Below are 20,479 nucleotides of genomic sequence, written 5' to 3' on the forward strand. Positions count from 1 at the left end.
GTGGAGATCAACACCAAAAATTTTATTTGGGGAATTAATTAGCAGGGGTGCCCTTAAGAACAACAGAGAAGAGTTTTGCGGCTTTCTCGTCCCCAAATGGGAGAAATAGAGCCGCAGCCCAGGGTGCACCCAGGGACGGGGACCCTGTGCCGGAGAAGGGCTGGCCGGAGTGCCACCCTGCTGTAGTCCATACCACTGCTGGAGGACACAGGACATGGGCCTCGGGCCCTCTGAGCTCCCACCAGCATCGTCTCTGGGTGCAGGCAGCCCCAGTGGGGCCCAGGCAGAGCTGGCCATGACTACAGGACCTTGGTGGCAGGCAGGGGCCAGTGGCTCACCAGGCTGGCAGCTCCACGAAGTTAAGGCATCTGTTCATGTGTCAGGGGAAGGGCAGGAGGAGTGCAGAGACCTTCGGGGGCAACCTGAGACCCCCCCAACCCAGCCCAACCCACGGAGGCCTGGGCTCCCCGAGGAGGAAGTGGCTTAGTCTAAAGTGCTTGGTTGGACAGGGAGGCTGGGCAAAGGTCGTGCTGGTCCCCACAGCTCTGGGGCTGCCCCCTGTGGGGTGCTGGACCCCCTGCAGCAGGTGAGGGACTTCCTGAGGTCATGTGGACACAGGGTCTCGGGCCCTGGCAGGCTGGGAGTCTGTCAAGCTGTGGCTGGTGGAGCAGAGAGCCCAGCCCACCCCCAGCCCTGCCCGAGGGTCCATGGTAGTCTGACCTCCTGGGTCCCCAGCTGGGCTGTCCCGGGCCCCAGAGCTGCCTACTTGTCATCCTGCTAGGGCCCGGAGAGGCTGGGGAAAAGACTGGAGGCAGCCAAGTGCAGGCGGCACATAGCCCCGCGTGGGGCTGCCCCGGCGGCCGGGCTCCAGGGGGCCCGCAGTGGTGGGCGGTCCTCCGGGCGGCCAAGGTGGCACAGGTGCAGCCCAGGAGGCACCCAAGGCTGGCCACGCCGCCCCCATCCACGGGTGCAGGTGCCAATCCGCCCCCTGTGGGCCGCGGCGTCCATGAGAGAGAAGCAGAAAGGTGGAGGTCAGCTTCAGGGCCCTACAGCCCGCACACCTCCCGCACTGGACAGCCCCAGCCCAGGCTGTCTCAGCCCCGAACAGCTGTGCATCCCTCACACTCCCTCAGCCCTGCCCCTGGGATTTGGCAGGCAGGAGAGTTCCAGCAGGTTCAGCACCCCCACCCCGGGCCCTGAGCCAGCAGGTGGCCCCTATGCACCCCCATTTCATCTCCCCAAGCACTTGGGTTCCTGGGATTCCCCTGTGGGTAGCGGCAGACCCAAATCTTTCCCGTAAACACCCTGTCACTGCCAGAACTGACAAAGACCCAAGGCGAGAGACCATCACACTTCCCAGCCACAGGCCATTGGCCGCCCCCTCCTCGCAGGCCTGTGAGTTGGCCCAAGTCGGCAGAAATGCCCCCGAGGAACCCACCTACCCCTGCACAACAGACAGCAGCCACCCCCTCTTCTGGGGCCTGGCCCCTGCCTTCCCCTAACCTGGGTGTCCTGCAGCAACAGCCCTGGCCTTGCCCAAGGAAAGAATCAAAATAACTCTTTTTCTTTTTTTTAATAAAATTATAGATATATAGATGTAGATATAAAAACATAAAACAGACACAACGCAAGCGGACGCTATCGTGTGCTTACTCTCAGGTCCCTGACACCAAGGGAAGCACGGATCCCTCCCCAGTGTGCTTTCCCGCGGCGCAAGCACCGCAGCCAGGCCAGGGCTGGGGACGTGGCATGCCTTGGGGCGGGGATTCTCCAGTTTGGCAGGGAGGGCCTGAGGGCTGGGGAGGGGGGTCTAGGTGTCACTGGCCCCCTGTGGCAGCATCACCCCCGTGCCTGCTCCCGCCTGCCCCCCGTCGCCTCCCACAAGAGCATGAAGCAAAGGTTAAGGCTTTGATGAAAGGGACAGCGGCGGCCGGAGCACTGACACATCAGACACGGTGCGGCAGCACAGCACACAGACACGGGACACAAGCCCGCCCGCCGGGCAACACAGGACACATGGAGCCGGGCCCCCCGCCACAGCTGGCTGGCTGGCCGTCTGTCCACCTATCCACCACCACCCAGAGCAGGCCAGGGCAGAAGCATTGGCCTTGCCAAGCTACAAGCTTCCAGCGGGGTCCGTGAAAGGCAACGCGTTAGTTAGGAGTAGCCTGGCGGGGGACACTCGGTCCGGGAGCCCACAGGCTGTGTTGGAAGGAAGGAGGGGGCTCTGGATGCCTCTGTCCATCTCTGGGACCCGTCCGTAAGGGGGCCGTTGGGGGCTGGCCTGGCGATGATCTGGGGTGCATGGGTGATGGGAGTGGACCAAGCCTGGCTGAGAGAGGGTGCCCCAAAGAGGCTGACTGGGGCCCCCTCACTGCCCCAGCCATGGGACGGGCCCAGACACAGAACAGCCCAGTGGCCCTTGGCCCAGTGAGCCGACTTCCCCATGGGCAGATGAGTGGACGGGCAGGCAGAGCGCTTGGGGCAAGCTGTGGAGGCGTGGCACTCTCTCCCGCTGATGGGTCCACACCAGGTTGGGGTGGTTCTCTGTCCCTGGGGCAGAGAAGTCGGTGGGGGGGAGCACGCTGTGGGGTCCTGGTCCCCGTGGTACCACGGCAGATGGGTGGCAGTCAGTCCTCACACCGAGATCTCGTACGTGGTCCCACCCACGCCGGACACCTTCTTAACCAGCGTGTGCCTCGTAGGGCTGGCAGAGGGCCCTGAGGGGCCGGTGGCAGGTCCCAGCCGGGCCAGGCCCGGGGACTGCCCATTAAGCTTACTTGGGGGAGTCTTCAGCTGAGGGTGGTCCCTGCATCAAAACAAGCACATACACGCATGCACACGGTGAACACAGGAACACATGGGGACAGAGGACGGAGGAGGCAGCAGGACAGAGACGACACGGACGTGGACTAGTGTAGCCAGGTCGTGGGGCCCCAGGCAGTCCCTGCCCTCTGGGCTCAGAGGGTTCACCTGGAAAGCAGGTGGGAGATGCAGAGCCTGCCTGGGGAGTGGCTGTGCCGTCACAGGACAGACAGATGTCACCACAACTGCCACCACCCTCCCAGGTCCCTGGGTCCCTCCTAGGCAGCACTGGCCACAGAGAGCATGGGGCAGCCAGGTGGGCACTGACCGGAGCCCTTGCCCTGCCCTGCACTGGGAGCCTGGTCACTCTGCCTGGCCTCATTCCTGCTCTCTCTCAGGAAAACGAGGGGCTGCCCTCCTGCCCACCAGCACTGACCAACAGCAGCTCTACCCTTGCCGCTTAAACCTTCTCTAGGCGAGGGCCCTTTGTCCCAGGGCTGCAATCCCTGCCTGGCTGCAATGCTGCCCACTTCTAGGTCTCAGGCTCCCCATTCATCACTGCCAATGGCAGCCTCCTCCCCAACTCCACAAAAGCTGAACAGACTCCCACCCTGTGGGGTAAGGGAGGTCTGCTCAGGGCTGGATGGACTGCTGTGCCCTCAGCCCCTTTGTGGCCAAGTGGCCTGGGCTGGGCTGGGCTGGGCTCTCCCCCTGGGGCCACATCTGCTGACGGGAAACAGCTGAGCCTGTGCTTGAGGTTTCCAGGCCTGGACCAGGTGACAGACACCATGAGGACACCATGTGCCGCAGCCTGGGTCCTGGCCCCAGCAGGTGTGCAGTTCTCCTACCTGGGCCTGGGCCTGCGAGCCAGCTGACCCCGCTTTCTCAGTTACCAACCTGCTGGTTGCCTGGAGCCAGCCCGCTTTCTCCAATCTTCAGTTTCCCCACCTACGAGCAGGGAAGTCCCTGCTTCCTAGAACTATGTCCCACAGGGAGGGCCAGGGACTGGTCACCCAGGATGGCACATTCTGCTGCTAGGTAATGTCCTCAGCCCCAGCGTCCTAGAGATGCAGCAAAGCAGACCCAGGGAGAGCCCTGGGTGGACAGGGCCACAGTGACCCAGGAAGCCAGAGCCACAGCCTAAAGGAGGCCCAGGTTGCCGCATGACACCGGCCCCAAGGAGAAAGCCCCACGGCCTCCCACATGCTGGGTCTGTGCCAGCTCTGGGGGAACGAGTTGTCGGGCTCAGGACACAAATTCTCATACCCTGTGCCCAGGACATCCTCAGAGCTGGGCCACACAGGCTAGCCAGGGCCTTCAAGGCAGGGCGAGGCGCATCCTCCCTGTCCCGACCCCAGAGAAAAACTCAGGCCCCTGGGATGACCTATGAGTACCCAGCCAAGAGGGGCCCTGCAGACGGCTGGACAGCTGCCCTGTGCCAGGAAGCCCACCCGCACCTCCCGGCACCCACCTCTGCACGGCCAGCGAGGGCGGTGGCTCTGGGAGGTCCGTGTGGATGAAGGCGACAGCTTTGGGGCCTGCGTAGGACGGTGAGTGGGGAGTGCCGGGCGGGGAGGGCAGGCCCTGGCGTGCAGGCGACCTGTGTGAGCCACTGCTGGGCCGGGGCCCCGGGGCGTTGCTGCTGGCCTGATCAGCCTGCAGGGAAGAGGACGACGTCCGCGGTGCACGGCTCACGGAGCTGGACAGCGAGGACAGTGATGTCTGCAGGGCAGGGTTGCGGGCGCCGCCAAAGCCGGGCCCGGCCACAAGGTCGTCTCTGGAGCCATAGCGCAGCGTGGAACCTCGGGGGCCCTCGGACAGCACACTGGCCTGCTGCAGACTGTAGGAGCTGGGCGCGTCATAGACGCCTGAGTCGCCGAAGAGAGAGTCGGCCTGGGAGCGCAGCAGGCGCTCACGCTCCTCCCTGTCCTTGCGCTCCTGGATGGATGCCATGATGGTCCTGGACAGGTTGTCGTAGCGCACAGGCGAGGGCTCCCGGGGCCTGGGGCCCAGCACGGGGCTGAAGCTGCGGGGCAGGGGCCGTGGCGGGTCGCCCGTCACCCCAGGGTGCAGGTAGGGTGAGTGGTATCCAGCCACGCCAACTGCTGGATGGGCGGGGCAGGCGTGGCCACCAGGTGAGCCAGGGTTGAGCAGGCTGTCGTAGGACAGGCTGCCGTTGCGGTTGGGCAGTGCATGGGGGGCAAAGATGCTACGGTGGGGCGTGGGAGGCCCACCCTCGGAGCGGAGGGGCTGCAGGGCCACGTGGTCCCCGCCCCGCCGGCTCGAGGCCTTGAGGCTCAGGGAACGCAAAGCGCCCGAGAAGGCATCAGAGGCGCTGAGCGGGGGGGATGGCGGGTAGGCTGCGTGCAGGCCCCCGGGTCCGTAGTCAGGGAGGTCCAGGCTTGGCTCGGACACAAAGTCCAGGCTACGGATGCTGTCATCCCCCAGGGTCAGGGAATCAGGGCCTGGAACCTGTAGGGAGAAGGCATTCTCACCACTGCCTGCCTGCCACCCTACCTGCAGCCGCCAGTCAGCACCCACGGGGGCCACACCTGGCACCATGGCCTCAGGAACTGGGCCTCAAGGAGCCGTAAGAGTCACACAGTGACCTATGGTCCTGTCCCTGAGCACCCAAGGCCCTGTCCCTGAGCATCCATGGCTGAGGGGCCGGGGCTCTGCAGTGGGAGGGAGGCCACAACTGGCTGTTGCAGACACCTGGGGCTCTGCCCTTGGAGCCACATAGCCCCAGGGGCCCGCCACTCAGGGCAGCCACAGGGAGGAAGGGCCTCATCTAGCCTCTGTGATGGGCACATGGGCATGGGCTTGGGCTTGGGACAAGAGCCTCAGGAACCACAAAGCCAGAAGGGGATCAGGGCAAATGTGGGATCAATGCACTTGGCCAACCAGACCCAATCCCCCACTGCACCCAGGAGTCCCAGGAAGATGACGTATCCGGAGCCCTCATCTCCAAGCAGGGCTGCCTCCTCCTTCGAGGCACAGCCCCTGCATGCCTGCAGACTCAGATCCTTGGCCAAGGAGGCCCAGACTCACTGCTCCACCCAGTGACTCTCTCCAGGAAGGACATCAATCCTGAGGGGAGAGGTCCCCGGGGATGGGGCTCATCTAGGTGCACGGGGCCCAGCCACAGGGTGCCTTTTGGGGTGGCCCAGAAAGAACAGAAAGAAGGATGACACTGTGGGACTGTTGGGTGTTCTGGTTCACTGCACAGACCGCCCCACACTGCCTACTACTCCAGCGACCACAGAGCACTCATGCAACTCAGGGAAGAGAAATGTGCTTTCTCAAGCATGTCTCAAATTCTTCCGAAGTCTTCCCGTGGGCCTTACAGAGTGACTAATGGTGGAATTCCAGGCATCCTGGCACACAGTGCTCCTGGGGGCAGCCGCCCACCTGGTCTAGGGCAATGCCAGCCAAGGGACAGATGTTAAGCCTGGATGGCCCACGCCAGTCCCTTCCAGGACACCCTGCTCCCCTCCGTGGGTCCCAGTTCTGGCTGCACACAGGCAGGGTCCTACCAGTCACACAACGTCCTTGGTGACCCAGGCAGAGCCCTGAGGGGCATGGTCTCAGGGGATGTGGCCTCCACTGGAGAGGCCGGGCTCTGAAGGTGGGGCCTCCATGGGGTGAAGGCTGTGGGGAGAGCTCCTGGAGGCGGGCCTGGGGGACAAGGCCTGCCAGGGGACAGGCTAGGCCTCCTTACCTGCTCGCCTGGTCCACAGAAGGGCGCCTTGGGACCCGTGGGGAAGGCCGGCCTAAACTTGTACATGGCAGGCGTCGGAGGGCTGGTCCTCTGCACCGACAGGGCACTCTCTGGGGATGCAGACCACTGTTAGACTGAGGTCAGATGGGGGTAAACCCACGTCCCTCCCTAGGTGTGGCTGCCCCGACCTCACCAGCACTGCCTGGGCGCGGGGTCTGCAGGTCACTGCTGAACGTGCCAGCCTCTATCTTGGGGGGCAGTGGCGGCCCCAAGTCCAGCGGCTTCTCATCCAGCCGGTCCAGGCTGCCCTTGGACTGGGAGGGGGCGGGGTCAGTGGTGTGTGGGGCTTGGATGAGGGGCAGGGCTTCACTAGGGATTTAGCCTGGGACCTGGTCCCCTCCCCAGAATCCGTCTACAGCTCCACCTGCCCCATCCACCTCTTGTAGCCCCACCAACCTGCCTGTTTCCCCATCCACGGGCCTGACTGCCAGCCCATCCCCAAGCCCAGGCCCCCACCTTGCTACGGCCCAGGCCAGCCTTCAGCCCGTTGTCACTAAGCTTGACCTTGAGCGGTGCAGCTCGGTCCAGGAGTTCAGGTCTAAGGAAAGGCGGCTTCAAACTCACCGCGAGCGGCAGCCGGGGTGGCTCCACCACGTACCTGCACCAGGGCACAGGGGTCAGTAGCCAGCCCACCTGCCACAAACACACAAGGGCAGGGCTGGCCACACCTAGCAAGAGCCAAAACGGACCAAGCTGAGGGTCTAAGGCTGCCCGCCCCACACCCGGCAGAGGGCCCCCACCACCCTGCCCAGCCCGGGCCTCACCGGGGCGCCAGGGGGCTGCACAGCACGTGCTCCACATTCCCACAGCAGCCTCGGGTGAAAGGGTTCACACCCCCGCGGAACTTCCCAGTCACCTGTGGATGCAGGACCCTCAGCCAGCCTGGCCTCCCAAGGTCCAGGCCAGGGTGGGCAGGGGGCTGGGCAGGGGAGCTGGGGTTCCTTAGAAGCTGGTACTCATGGGAAGTGGCGTGGGCGGGGTAGCCCAGGGTTGCCCCTCACATAGGTTACCCAGTCTGTCCTTGCAGGGAGCTGTGGGATTTTCTGGGTCACTGGTGGCTACACTGTCCACAAGTAGGATGTGCACAGGGGATGGGGCAGGCGTGGCCCCACATGGGGGTCTCAGAGTTGGAGCCACGTCTCAACACAGCTGCACAAGCTACCTCAGACAAGGATGCCCCTGTCCCCATGCAGCCCCAACTCTCTCTGCCCTTTGGGGCTGCCCATCCCCCATGGGGTCTGCACCTGCTCGTTGGTGGTGCGCCCCCGAGTGACCAGCACCACATGGAAGCCAGTGAGGCCAATGACAGGGATGAAGAAGAGGCCAGCCACACACATGACAGCCATGCTAGCCCGTTAAGGCCAACGGTGCAGGCCAGGACACCACAGACCCCATCGCAGCAGCACGGAGCAGGTGCCTGTGGACAAACCCCCTCCCAACCTAGGGACGGCCACCTGCCCGCTGGGGATCCCTGGGCAGCAACCAAGCCTTCTGAGGCTCCATCTCCCCAGTGAACGTGTCCCCGGTCCACATCGCCTCTGCAACGAGGCCCACAGGAACCAAGGATACGTGATGGTGGTGTGTGCGGCTCCCAGCCCCTCAGCGTGGTTCAGCACGTAGACCAGGCCGAAGGCCACGACGCCCACCATGTGTGCGCTGAGTGACAGCAGGAACAGGAAGAAGTAGCGATAGTTTCGACGCCCGATGCAATTGTTGACCCAGGGGCAGTGGTGGTCAAAGTCCTGGGCGGGAGCAGCGCGTCAGGGCACGTGGCAGGCAGGGATGTGGCACAGGGCTGGGGGAGCGCAGGGCAGCAGGGCGGTCACCTCTACACAGTTGTCACAGACGCTGCAGTGGGAGCAGCGCGGCGGGCGGTAGAAGTGGCACGTGGCGCACCACTTCATGCGGACCTGGATACCTCGCACATCCACGTTCTTGTACAGTGGGGCCCGGAAGTCGTCCTCCTTGTCCTCATCCTCATCCGCTGCAGACCAGGAGCCAGGCAGGGAGCACCAAGTTGACTTTCCTGGCAGGTGAATCCCTCCCCCAAGTCCAGCCCATCCACCAGGAACCCCTGAGGCTGTCTCGAGTTAGCCGCTCACACTCTAGTGAAAGTGAGATGAGCCGCCCAGCACAGGGCCCTACCTCGGGGGAAAACACCAGGGTCCATGAAGGTGGCCATGCTGAAGTTGGCGAGGACAAAGAGGAAGATGATGCCATTGTAGACGGGAACAGCTGGGGACACAGCTCGTGTCAACCATGGGCACCTGCAGTAGACAGTGGGGGCAGAGAGTGGAGTCTGGGGGTGCAGAGGGGATGCAGGGGCAGAGCTATGTGGTGCAGCAGACTGGGCCTGCAAGGTCACCCTCAGAGCTCAAAGGCAGTGGGGAGGCTGCCACAGCCCTGCCAAGAAACCTCAGCCACAGCGCTCCTTCGAGTAACCGCCAGAGGCTGTGCGTATCAGTACAGCATGTGGGCTACCCGTGCCCTGACCTGGCAACCCCTCAGGGCAGCCATCTCAGACAGGCCCACAGGCCTAAGGTCACACCATTCCAGCGATGTCCCTGGGCTCCACTACCGGGGTGGGGCACCGGGGGCTGGGGGGGACAGTGCACAGGCTGGAGGTGGGAGCCCCAGATGGAAAATGCGCCCACGACGCCTCATCCAGGCCCATCCCTGGCACAGTGGGACCTCTCACCAGGGAGACTCTGGGGTGTGGGGAGCCTCAATCCTTGGTCAGTAAATGCATGGGATGCCCCGACTCTTCCCAGACAGGCACAGCCCCATCCAGACAGCCCCTTCTTTTGAGTTTGTCACCTCCCTCCCCAGATGACAAAGTAGAACACTTAGGGACTCTAGAAATGCACAATGTCCCCCACCACTTCCCATCTTCCCAGCCCTCAGCACTTGGCTCCAAGGCCACCCCCTCTTCCGGGAAGCTTTCCAGGACTCCAGGCTGCCCTCCGCAGCTTCCCTGTAAGGTGTGTCCTTACACATCTTCCTGAAAGGTGCCTTCCTCAGCCCTCAAGGGGCCTGGCCTGAGTCCCCTCTGAGGAGACTTGCCAGTCCTCGGGCCACACGGCCTGCAGCAGATTCCTAAATCCACCCACTCAGCTTCCGAGAAGCCCCTCTGGCCTCAGGCTCCTCGTCTCTCCCCTGCACATCCTGAGACAGCTGCTGTGACAAGCAGCAGGGACAGGAACACAGGATTCTGCGTCCCTCCCTGTACCCAGGCCCTCTGCATAGTTGGGGGACTAGTGGGGATCCCCCACAGCAGCCCTGACCTCCGTGGCCACTAGCAGTGGACAGGGCCCACGCGCTGCTTACCACCCCAGCGCACGTGGCCACGCTGCTGCACCCACACCCGCCTGGCCAGCAGCCAGCCCCGCCGCCCCGGCAACCACCTCCACGGCAGCAGAGCTTCACTATTTTTAGTGGAAAGCAAGAGGCTATTTAAAGACTCTGCTTCCCACGACAGCCATCCTCGGCAGGGCCGGGAGCCCAAGTTACCCTTCCTCTTGTCCAGGGCCCAGCCCATGGCGTAGACCCCAGGGTGAGGACACAGCTGCGGCCACAGCTCCCTCTGCTGGGAGGGCTCTCCCTGTCCCTGCCCAGTGGCCCAGCCCCCAGGCTTCCTTCCACCCTCCCCAGCCCTGCCTGGCACACAGGCAGCACTCAAACGTGCCTGGCCTCCAATGCAACGCCATTCAGCAAGGACCACAGGTCCCTAAGGCATGGTCAGCCCAGCAAGGTGGGCACAGGCAGGTGAGCGGCCCTCCAGGGAGAGGCAGGGCCTGTGCTCCCCACAAGCCTTCTGGGGAAGGCTGGCTACGTAATCTGTGCAAAATGAAACTGTGGGCCCCTTATTTTAAAATTACAGAAAATTTTAAGATGTTGACAGCAGAGCATTAAATCAAACACAGGCTCTCATGGCGCCTGTGGGGCCGGCCTGCTCTGGGAAGGGATGGGGCAAGTGCCATTGGTCAACCCTTGGGCTGCGAGGAGGGAGGCAGCCTCTATCCTCCCAATGCTGACCTGAGGATGGAAGCCTCGGGGCCCCTCTGCACCTGCGCTGGCTGCCAGCCTGCCTCCTGGCCCTAACTGGGGCCTCGGGAGTGCGTTTGCCCATCAGGCAGGTGGGGCCTGAACCCCATGCTGACTTGAGCTCCCTGACAGCCCAAGCAGGCGGTACTGCTGTGTCCTCCCTGAGCCTGGACTCTCCCACGCCAGGCGGGCCAGACAGCAGCCTCACAGCCACGAGGCTACTCTGGGAAGTCTGCAGTGTGACCGGGTCCCCCCGCCCAGTGTGGGTACCACCAGCCCACATGCCTGTGAGGGCCCTTATGGGCACTAAGCCAGGGGTTGGGGAGGCTTGTCGTGGGACCTGAGCTGCTGCCCACCTCTCCAGTCCTTCAGGGTGAGGCAACTGTCCTCTCTGTAATCCCCAAGGTGGGATCCTGCCTAACAGGGACCAGCTCACGGGCCAACCCACCAGGGCCCAGAGCTCTCAGGGCTCAGTGGGGAAGATGAGGAGCACGTGCAGGCACGTACAGACACATGTGTGAAGATATGGACATACGCACAAACATGCTCCAGGGCACATGTGCATGGGGCGTGTGCACACACACAAATATACAGGCATGTACACACATAAACACACAGACAACCTGCTCTGGTGCACAGAAGGCACACACGCATACATGAATCATATCTGCATGCAAGACACATACATGCATGAACACTTGCATGCAGACATGCACACGTGCACACGCTGGCGCATATGCAAGAATGCAGACATGCCTGCACATCACTCACCCAAGACCGATGTGTGTGCACACGTGAACACAGGCGTGCACAGACACACGCCTCCTCACACCGCATCCAGCCCTATCCAGCCTCGGCTCAGTTGCCCCTCACTCTGGCCTCACACATGGCCCTCCCACTCTCTGGGCTTCCTTTTGCTCCTCTGCGGATAGGGCAAGTGTGGGGACACACAAGCACTCTCAGGGATGTGTAAGAACACGGGAGGACACAGGAGGACATGCAAGGATGCATGAGGACACATGGAGACAGGGGAGGCCATGTGTGGATGCTCAGGGACACTCGAAGACACATATTCCCTATGGGCAGGGCCCAGCAGCCAGTAGTCTGGGTCCTGGCTCGGGGAGGCTCCACTCCCACCCAGACCTGATGGTGCACACCAGGCTTGCCTGCCGGAGGGCCAGGCAGAGACAGGCTCTGGGCCTGGGCTGGGGGTGGAGTGTCTGGCCCGCCATGTCCCTATGAGCCCCTCCTGGCTGGCTCCAGCCAAGCAATGGGCGGAGGGCAGGTCCGGGGGGCCCAGCCCCGAAGTTCCAATCCCTCATCCAGGGCCACAGGCTGGGACATGCACCACCACCATAGGCCCCACCCGGGCTGAGGCCCCAAGTCCCGCCTGGGCTGGCAGGGAGACACCGCCCAGCAAGGGGGGGTGGCTTAGGGGCAGAATGTCCGCCACAGCTAAATGTGGAATGGAAAATTTTAACTCAGACGTTTTCATTTAAATCAGGTTCTTCATTAGCACTGTTTGTGTATGAGTGGCACTCGCCCGTGAGGCGCCCGGGACCGGCGGGACAAAAGCCGCTGTGCCCTTGTCAGGCTGGGCCTTTGGACCTCAAAGTACCTGCACCTACCTGTCCAATCCCTACAGACACCTGGACAGATGGGGAAACTGAGGCTCAGGGGCCAGGAATACCCCAGGCCACATTCGGTAGATTCCAGCAGGGGGGCTCACACTGAGTTTTCACCCCTAGGCTCCCCAGACTCATGAGGTCCCAGTCAGCAGTTCAGTCCCTCTTGGCCCCCCAAGGCTAGTCTGGCCCAGGGCCTGTTCTGACTGCTGTCCTGAGCTGGGCCTCCAGGCAAGGAGAGGGCTCAGGACGATCTAGGGACCAGCCACACCATCCCAGATGCCCCAGAGAGAGATAAGCCAGCCTGCCAGGCAGCCCCAGACCTTGGACATTCACAGGGTCCCTGTCATTCTGCAATGTGGCTCTGGAGTGAAGTCAGGGCAGGGTCGGGAGCCTGGCCTAAGAGTCTTCGAACCCTCTGCCAGCAGCTGACCCAGCCTAGCATTATGCCACGGTGTGAAGGGCTTCTGCAGCCCAGCGGGACACAAAACACCCAGAAACATCGGAAGGGGCTGGGAGCAGTGATCACACCTGTAGTCCCAGCACTTTGGGAGGCTAAGGCTGGCAGATCACCTGAGCTCAGGAGAACAGCCTGGGCAACATAGCGAGACCCCATCTCTATTTTAAAAACCACAAAAAATAAATAAATTAGCCGAGTGTGAGGGTGCCCACCTGTCATCCCAGCTACTCAGGAGGCTGGGGTGGGAGGATCACTTGAGCCCAGGAGGTCGAGACTGCAGTGAGCTGAGGTAGCACCACTGTACTCCAGCCTGGGCAACAGAGTGAGACCCTGTCTCAAACAAACAAACAACAACAAAATCCTGGGAAGGTTTCCTGAAGGAATAGGGCCTCTGACAAGCTGCCCTGCTGTATGTGCCCCATCCTGAGAGGGTACCCCTCACAACTGGGCATGCTTCCATGCCCAGACCCTCCTAGAGAGATGTGTGAATGTCCCGCTGGTCCCAAGACCCTTGGCGACCTGGCTGACGGAGGGGTCCCTGGTTCTCAGGCCTCCAGCTCCCCACACCACATGACACCCAGAACTCCTGCCTACCTGGCGCATGGGTGAAGCCGCCCCACTGGCAGCAACTCATGTTTACTGAGTGCAGAGACGGGGCTGGGGCCACTCATTGTCTGGTAACGTCCGAGGAGCAAACAGTGAAGTTGGGAACCCTGTATAGGCCCTGAGGGCAGGGATAGGGGGCACAGGAGCAACCTGCTCTCCTTCCTGTGTACCTGGACCAGATACAGGGCAGGAGGTTGGGCAACGGGTGGACAAGTGGCCGGCCTCAAGAAGGGGGCTGCCTGGACCCCTGCCTACTCAGAATCAGCACAGCTGCCATGAGTGTCATCAATGGGCCAGCCGACCCAACAGAACCCCTTCTCAGGAACTGAGCAGTCTTGGAGGAGCTCAGCAGAGTTGGGGCGGGTCGGGGAAGAGGCCAGGATCACTGACGGCCATTCAGCCCAGGGGTGTGGCCTCAGGGCAGCCCTGTCCTGAGGGGGCAAGCGGGGCTTCTTAGCCTTGTTAGGTGGCCACTGCACATCAAACCCAGGTGAGCACCCGGGCCACCATCCTTCTACAGGGACACATGGCACCTTCTCCCATGTGCAGGGCCGTCAGAGGTCAGCACAGGCCAGGCGTAGGGTTGGGTGCAGGCATGGCCCGCACTGCCCCAAGAAGGAACCCCATATCTCAAGACTGCTGGTGTCGCTGAAACAGAACCCCAGAACAGAGGAGGAGAAACTGGTGCTCAGCAGAGTGGGAGCCACCCAAGCACTCCATGCCTGGGGCTGGGTCAGGTTCACAGGCAGAGTCACAGAAAGGGCCCTCTGACATCACACGAGAGGGAACCAGTAGCCGCAGCCACCACAGCCGGCTGCAGATGCGGTGCCAGGAACAGAGGAGCCGTCCAAGGAGGATGGGATTTGGGGGGTGTGCAGGGTTGATTTTAATTTCTTAGCATATTTGTTTTCTGTATTTCACAAGTTCCCCAAAAAGAACATACATTACTTTTTTTTTTTTTTTTTTTTTTTTTCAAGACAGAGTCTTGCTCTGTCACCCAGACTGGAGTGCAGTGGTGCGATTTTGGTTCACTGCAACCTCCGCCTCCCGGGTTCAAGCGATTTTTCTGCCTCAGCCTCCTGTGTAGCTGGGATTACAGGCGCCCGCCACCACACCTGGCTAGTTTTTGTACTTTTAGTAGAGATGGGGTTTCACCATGTTGGCCAGGCTGGTCTCAAACTCCTGACCTCAGGTGATCTGCCCGCCTCGGCCTCCCAAAGTGCTGGGATTACAGGCGTGAGCCGCTGTGCCCGGCCCACACATTACTTTTAAAGTCACGAGAAAGGACACTGAATTGCATGGAAGGAGTAAGGAACCAAGCCAGACCCCCACACTGACAGAGGCCCTGGGGACCAGCACTGGGCTGGGCCCACCCCTCCAGAAGCCTTGGTGGGATGTGTTTGCCCAGGCCAGGCTCCCCAGGCTGCCCACCACCCACCTCTCTCTGCCCTACACCAGCACTGAGTGACAAGAACACACTGGCTTGCCCGAGCCAGAAATAAGCCCGTCCACACAGGCCTTTTTTAAACATGCTCTTGGCAGCCTGCGGTGCCCACCCAGCCCCAGCCTGCAGGTAACTCTCTCGCCTCCACGGGCACCCGATTCAGCTTTGCCATGCATGCGGCGACTCCCCAAATTCTTGCAAAGGTGACGAGTGTCAGGCAGCCCCTACCTGCCCCTCTCCAGGCTCACATGCTCAGGGGTGGCCCCACCTTGGAATAGGTCGCCATCGTTCATGTCACCTGGGCTATGTCTCAACCCCAGATTGGTGGAAGGGGGGTGGGTGGTTGAAGATCTGTGCAACCGAAGCCTGGAGCCCCCAACCCTCTTTGTGCCTGAAGAAGCCCTGTGGTGACCCCACAGCCACAGAGAGAGGCTGTGCTGTCCACATGCCTCTCTGGTCCTAAGCCAGCCTGTATCTTGGGTGAAGAAGTTGAGGCTGGAGGGGCCCAGTGTCCGGCAGGCGCGGGCTCTCACTCCCAGAAACAGGACCTCAAGGGTCCTGGTGTGCACCATGGCTAACCACAGAGGTGCTGTGCTAACATCGAGCCCTGGGTGTGGCCTGACCTGGGTCCTCCAACTGTGATGACCACTGGGTCTTCCTGAGAGGGAGGCCAAGGGCCAGGCCCGGGTCACCAGTGGCTGTGGGGCAGGCATGTGGCAACCAGGCCAGGCCACACCTACGTGGGGACAACTTGACTCTGGCCTGGGGCGGGCAGCCAGGAGGAGACCCGAGAGGCACCCACAGCCACCTGCAGAGAGGGCTCATGGCTCTGGGTGGCCCACGTCCCCTCGGGAGCCCCATGGGGAGGGAAGGGCTGCAGCCACACCCAGAGCAGCCCGGCCTCCTCCCCTGCCCGGGCCCAGCGCTCCCGGACAGGGCCTGCCTGGACACTCCCGAGGTGCCCAGCCCGCACTGGTGTCCCCACACAACGGACTCACCCCGGTGCCCGGGATGCCCGCACACGGCTTCAGCTCCCCCGGTCCCGGCGGGGGGAGAGGGACTGCCGTCGCCTGCAGCCGGCGCCCCGCCCGCCCACTGTCCCGGGCCCCGCCAGCCCCCGCGACCGCCGCCCCCGTGCCCGGGCTGTGCGGGCCCTGCCCATCGCTGCCCCGGTGCTCCCAGACGCGGCGCCGACTCACGTGAACACGAAGAAGAGGGTGCTGGAGCCGACCAGCAGCGCGGCGGCCGTGGCCACCGGGATGTACTTGGCGGGTTTGAGGCGCGTCCCGGGGCTGCGGGGCATCCTGGGCGCCGCGCCGCCGCATCCCTCCCCGGGGCCGGGCGGGCGGGGCCGGCCGGGGTCGGGCCGGGGTCGGGCGGGCGGGCTGGACGCGGCGCAGGACCCGCGGCGGCGGCGGCGGCGGCGGAGGAAATCCCACCCCACGGGCGGCGGCGGCGGCGGCGGCGCGCTGATGTCAGCGCGCCCCTTAAGGTGGACCGGGCGCCGGGGGCCGCGGCGAGGAGGGACGGGGCGGGGCGAGTCGACGGGTCCCGGGGGCCGCCCACCGGTTCGCGGGACCCTCGGAGGGGGCGGGGCCTCGCGGCCTCGGGAACCCCAACTCGGCGAGCGCCCGCGGCTCTCGGGGGCCGGGCACCCACGCACCCCTGCGGCCCGGCCGGCCGGTGGTCACCACGGCGAACGCCAGGGCTCCCTGGTTCCGGGCCGCGGAGGCGTGCAGGTGGCCTCTCCCTGTGGGCGCAGCCCTCTCCCTAACGACCCCTCTGGTCTGGAGCCCCCTGGCATTCACGAGGGGGCGCGGGTGTAACACCGCAGCGGCGTCGTGGCTGTTTTGCCTCCTGACCGCCTCGCAGCCCTCCCTCGGGCGACTGGGCTGGAGGAGCCCGGCCAGCGGGCGCCAGGCCCTCCGCGTCCTGGCCCGAACTGCAGGCTTGAAAGAGGGTAGGCTGAAGCCCCCATCCTCCCCGAGGCGGGCCCCTTGGGAAGCCCGGCGCCCCGGCCCTGCCCGATAGGCCCTGAGCGTCTCCTCCCGCAGGAAATCCCACCCGCCCCTCCGCCGCTTAAGGTGGACCGAACCGGGGCCTTCGGCGCTGTGGGCGGGGCCTCGTGTGGGTTCCTCCTGGCAGAGCAGGTGGCGCCAGCGGGAGACCCTCAGTCAAGCTCTGGAGCCTCCCCAGTGAGGGTCATTGTCCTCGGCGACGCCAACATGCCCCAAGCACCCCCAGTTCTGAAACCCAGACCCATTAGACTCCTCCCTAGGTGGAGATCTGTGGGGGGGACCTCACCCATCACCCCCAGCCCTGAGTGTCTGCTCCCCTACCACCAGAACCCCATGCGGCCCTACCATGCTGTGCAGGCATGAGGCTCCCTGGCCTGGAGGCCCCTGCTCGCCTGGGGAAGCACCCGGCCCCAGCTCCTCAGGGTGGGCAGGCCAGGGTTGTGGCTGTTGAAATGGTGATGGGCTTTCTCCCAGGCAGCTCTAGTGGTAAGCACTGCTCTCAGGGTGCCCTGCTCCAGGAGGTGCTCGCAAGCACTAAGGCAGTGGAGGGGTCTCAGGGCACAATGGTGAGCCTAGAGCAGACACCACTGGAGCAGATGCCTCCTTACCTGGGCTCTGCAGTGGCCACGAGTGAGCCTCTCGGTTGGCAACACACCTGCCACCTGGCGCCCATCTTTAGCCTCCCCCTTGCTCCCACCTTCCCCAAGGAAGTGCCTCCTCTAATGGCACACACCACAGAACCCCTCAGGGTCCAGGTCTGACTCCAAGTCCATGCTTTGTGCAGGGTGCCAGGACAGTCACCTTCCTCCACCAGCTGAACCCTGGAGTAAACTACCAAATGCTGACTGTGGGAAGAAGCAGAATCAGGCCTACTTGGTGAGATGCCTTTTCCCTTGAGTTTTTTTTTTTTTTTTTTTTTTTTGAGACGGAGTCTCGCTCTGTCGCCCAGGCTGGAGTGCAGTGGCCGGATCTCAGCTCACTGCAAGCTCCGCCTCCCGGGTTCATGCCATTCTCCTGCCTCAGCCTCCCGAGTAGCTGGGACTACAGGCGCCCGCCACCTCGCCCGGCTAGTTTTTTGTATTTTTTTAGTAGAGACGGGGTTTCACCGGGTTAGCCAGGATGGTCTCGATCTCCTGACCTCGTGATCTGCCCGTCTCGGCCTCCCAAAGTGCTGGGATTACAGGCTTGAGCCACCGCGCCCGGCCTTCCCTTGAGTTTTTAACACAGGGTTTCACTCTGCCACCCAGGCTGGAGTGCAGTGGTGCAATCATGGCTCACTGAAGCCTCAACCTTCAGGGTTCAAATGATCCTCCCACCTCCCACCTCAGCTTCCCAAGTAGCTGAGACCACAGACGCGCACCACCACGCCAGAATATTTTTTAAATTTTTTTGTAGAGATAGGGTCTTTCACTATGTTGCCCAATCTGGTCTTGAACTCCTGGCCTGAAGTGATCCTCCCATTTTTGCCTCCCAAAGTGCTGAGGTTACTGGTGTCAACCATTGCATCTGGCCTTGGGATCCCTTTTCCTTAACAGAGGCCTGGGCAGAGGGATCCCCAGTAGTACAGACCCACTACTGGAGACAGAGAACTGAGTGAGGTCAGCACCGGCCTCCCCCACCAACATGGCTGCCGAGCCCATGGCCTAGTTTCCTCCCCAAGAAGAGCTAAGATCCCAGGGAAGAGGAAAATGAAGCAGAAAGCAGGAGGCTCCCCAGCCTGCAGCCTGGCGGACAGACCTGGGATGGAAGGCTGAACCACACTGCATTTCTCACACAGTCCCTAGCACCGGCAGGACCCCATTCCGCTCACCATTGTCTGCCAAAGGGGACCCACTGGAAACACACTGGGCTGGACAGCTGGCGCAAGTGCCCACATGGGTGTCCTTGTAGAGCCTACCCTGTGTTCCCGTGGGGCCAGCACAGCTCCCTTCCTGCAGCACATCACATCCTGCAGTGTCAACAAGCTGCATCCTCAAATGCGCCCTGCAACACAGCCCCACCACAGGATGGCACTGTATCCCAGCCATTCCGAGGGGCCTTCCCACTGCTGAGGACTCTCCTTGGAGACATTTCTGCCATCCCCAGATGAAGGAAGTCAGCCTGGAATTTTACTAGAACCCCAAATCAAATACAGAATGCTAAACATCCTTTCTGTGCTGGGGGCGTGGGGTGCCTGTCCTAGCCAAGGGCTTCCCTCCTGGAAGCTCTAGCCAGTGCATGGGGCCCTCCCTTTCACAGACATCAAAGCCTCCAATTGACACCTGTACCCAGCCTGTGGCCCCAAGGGTGACACGGCACAGCAAGGCACTGTCTGCAGTGGACAGCGTCACCCTCCCAACACGAGGACCTCACTCGGCACGGGGCACAGGCTTCACCTCTTCTTGGGTGCAAAGTGCACCACTGTCCCCCTGCCAACCTGCTAAAAAGCCGTCCACGAGCATGAGGGCCACAGCTCACAGAACACAGGCAAGATGCCAATGAGGAGTCTTCAGTTGGGCTGTTTAAAACCAGGAGCAAAGACCATACTTTCAGGGATCATTTCCATAGTTCATTACCAAAGAACTTTCTCTGAACATGTAGGGCACTGGAAACCACGAGGAGTCAGCACAACCTTCTTTCCTGAGCTGGCCTTTCCCTCTGCAGGGGCCACTCTGCCACAGGGGCCAACCAAAGTCAGCCTTGGCTGATGCTAGAGACCATAAAGTGGTTCCCATTTATGTAAAAATAAACAAACCTGAGTAGTTGCCTTTGGAAGTACATCCCCCAGAGCGGTGGTCCCCAACCGTTTTGGCACCAGGGATCAGTTTGGTGCACAATTTTTCCATGGACCAGGGGTAGGGGAGTGGTTTCAGGATGAAACTGTCCACCTTAGATTATCAGGCATTAGGTTCTCATAAGGAGTGCACAACCCAGATTCCTCACATGCACAGTTCACAATAGGGTTCGCACTCCTATGGGAATCTAATGCCCTGCTTATCTGAGAGGAGGAGCTCAGGTGGTAAAGCTCCCTCGCCCACCACTTAGCTCCTGCTGTGTGGCCCAGTTCTTAACAGGCCACAGACTTGTACGGGTCAGTAGGCCAGGGGCTGGGGACCCCAGCCCCAGAGGGACAAAGGACTGGTGTTTAAACCAGCAGGCAGTCACCAGACAGGACACAGCACATGGAGGCCAGAGAGAACTGGGCCCAGGCCCAGGTGGAGGGCACAAAAGAGCAAGTGATGGCAGCAGGCAGCCAGCCTCATGGTGAAGCACGTCTGGTTCATGATAAACGGTGACAGGGCATGTTATGGCAGTTGAGACCACACACTTAAGATGGTGTTTGCAGAGACAATCCATTACAAGTGACAACCCCCAATGGCACACTGGAAAACATCTCCTTCTTTAAAGTTACTGCAGATGCCCATAACTCCAACACTGCCAAGTGTGGACTTCAAGTTCAGGAGGCCAAGACCCCAGAAGTTTTCTCCAAGGTCAAGGTATGACAGGCTTTTCAACAGAAGGGCTACAGGGCTGAGCCCCACCCAGCACACCGGACTGGCCTTTCCCTCCACAGGGGCCACTCTACCACAGGGGCCAGTCAGCCTTGGCTGATGCCAGAGACCCACTCAATTGGCTACTGCCTCCTGCTCCAAAGCCAAGGTACTCTGGTGGTCTTCCTTTCCTCAAAGCAGTGGCTGTTCAGGCCATAAGGCGCAG

General features: G+C 62.2%; 1 protein-coding gene and 1 pseudogene across 4 annotated transcripts; one reads left to right on the plus strand and one right to left on the minus strand.

Moving 5' to 3' along the window:
• Positions 1–4: 4 nt before the first annotated feature.
• ZDHHC8 (zDHHC palmitoyltransferase 8) lies at positions 5–16,792 on the minus strand. 4 transcript variants are annotated; one of them, XM_007974992.3, is made up of 11 exons: positions 15,965–16,792; positions 8,732–8,853; positions 8,413–8,570; positions 8,156–8,328; positions 7,831–7,933; positions 7,351–7,442; positions 7,043–7,184; positions 6,720–6,840; positions 6,527–6,636; positions 4,277–5,277; positions 5–988 (listed from the first exon to the last, which is right to left on the minus strand). In XM_007974992.3, the coding sequence occupies exons 1-11, from the start codon at positions 16,066–16,068 to the stop codon at positions 778–780; spliced, it is 2,337 nt and encodes a 778-aa protein (XP_007973183.3). In that variant the 5' UTR covers positions 16,069–16,792; the 3' UTR covers positions 5–777. The 4 variants fall into 4 exon arrangements, with proteins under 4 accessions (XP_007973183.3, XP_037850694.2, XP_007973184.3 ...); XM_007974993.3 differs by lacking the exon at positions 5–988 and adding an exon at positions 1,559–2,809 and having other exon boundaries at positions 15,965–16,132; XM_037994766.2 differs by lacking the exon at positions 7,831–7,933 and having other exon boundaries at positions 456–988; positions 8,041–8,328; positions 15,965–16,136.
• A 2,507-nt stretch (positions 16,793–19,299) lies between these two features.
• LOC119622571 (small nucleolar RNA U3) lies at positions 19,300–19,491 on the plus strand (annotated as a pseudogene).
• Positions 19,492–20,479: the final 988 nt, after the last annotated feature.

This window comes from Chlorocebus sabaeus, chromosome 19, assembly GCF_047675955.1.
Source record: "Chlorocebus sabaeus isolate Y175 chromosome 19, mChlSab1.0.hap1, whole genome shotgun sequence".
In the NCBI taxonomy this organism is placed as follows: domain Eukaryota; kingdom Metazoa; phylum Chordata; class Mammalia; order Primates; family Cercopithecidae; genus Chlorocebus; species Chlorocebus sabaeus.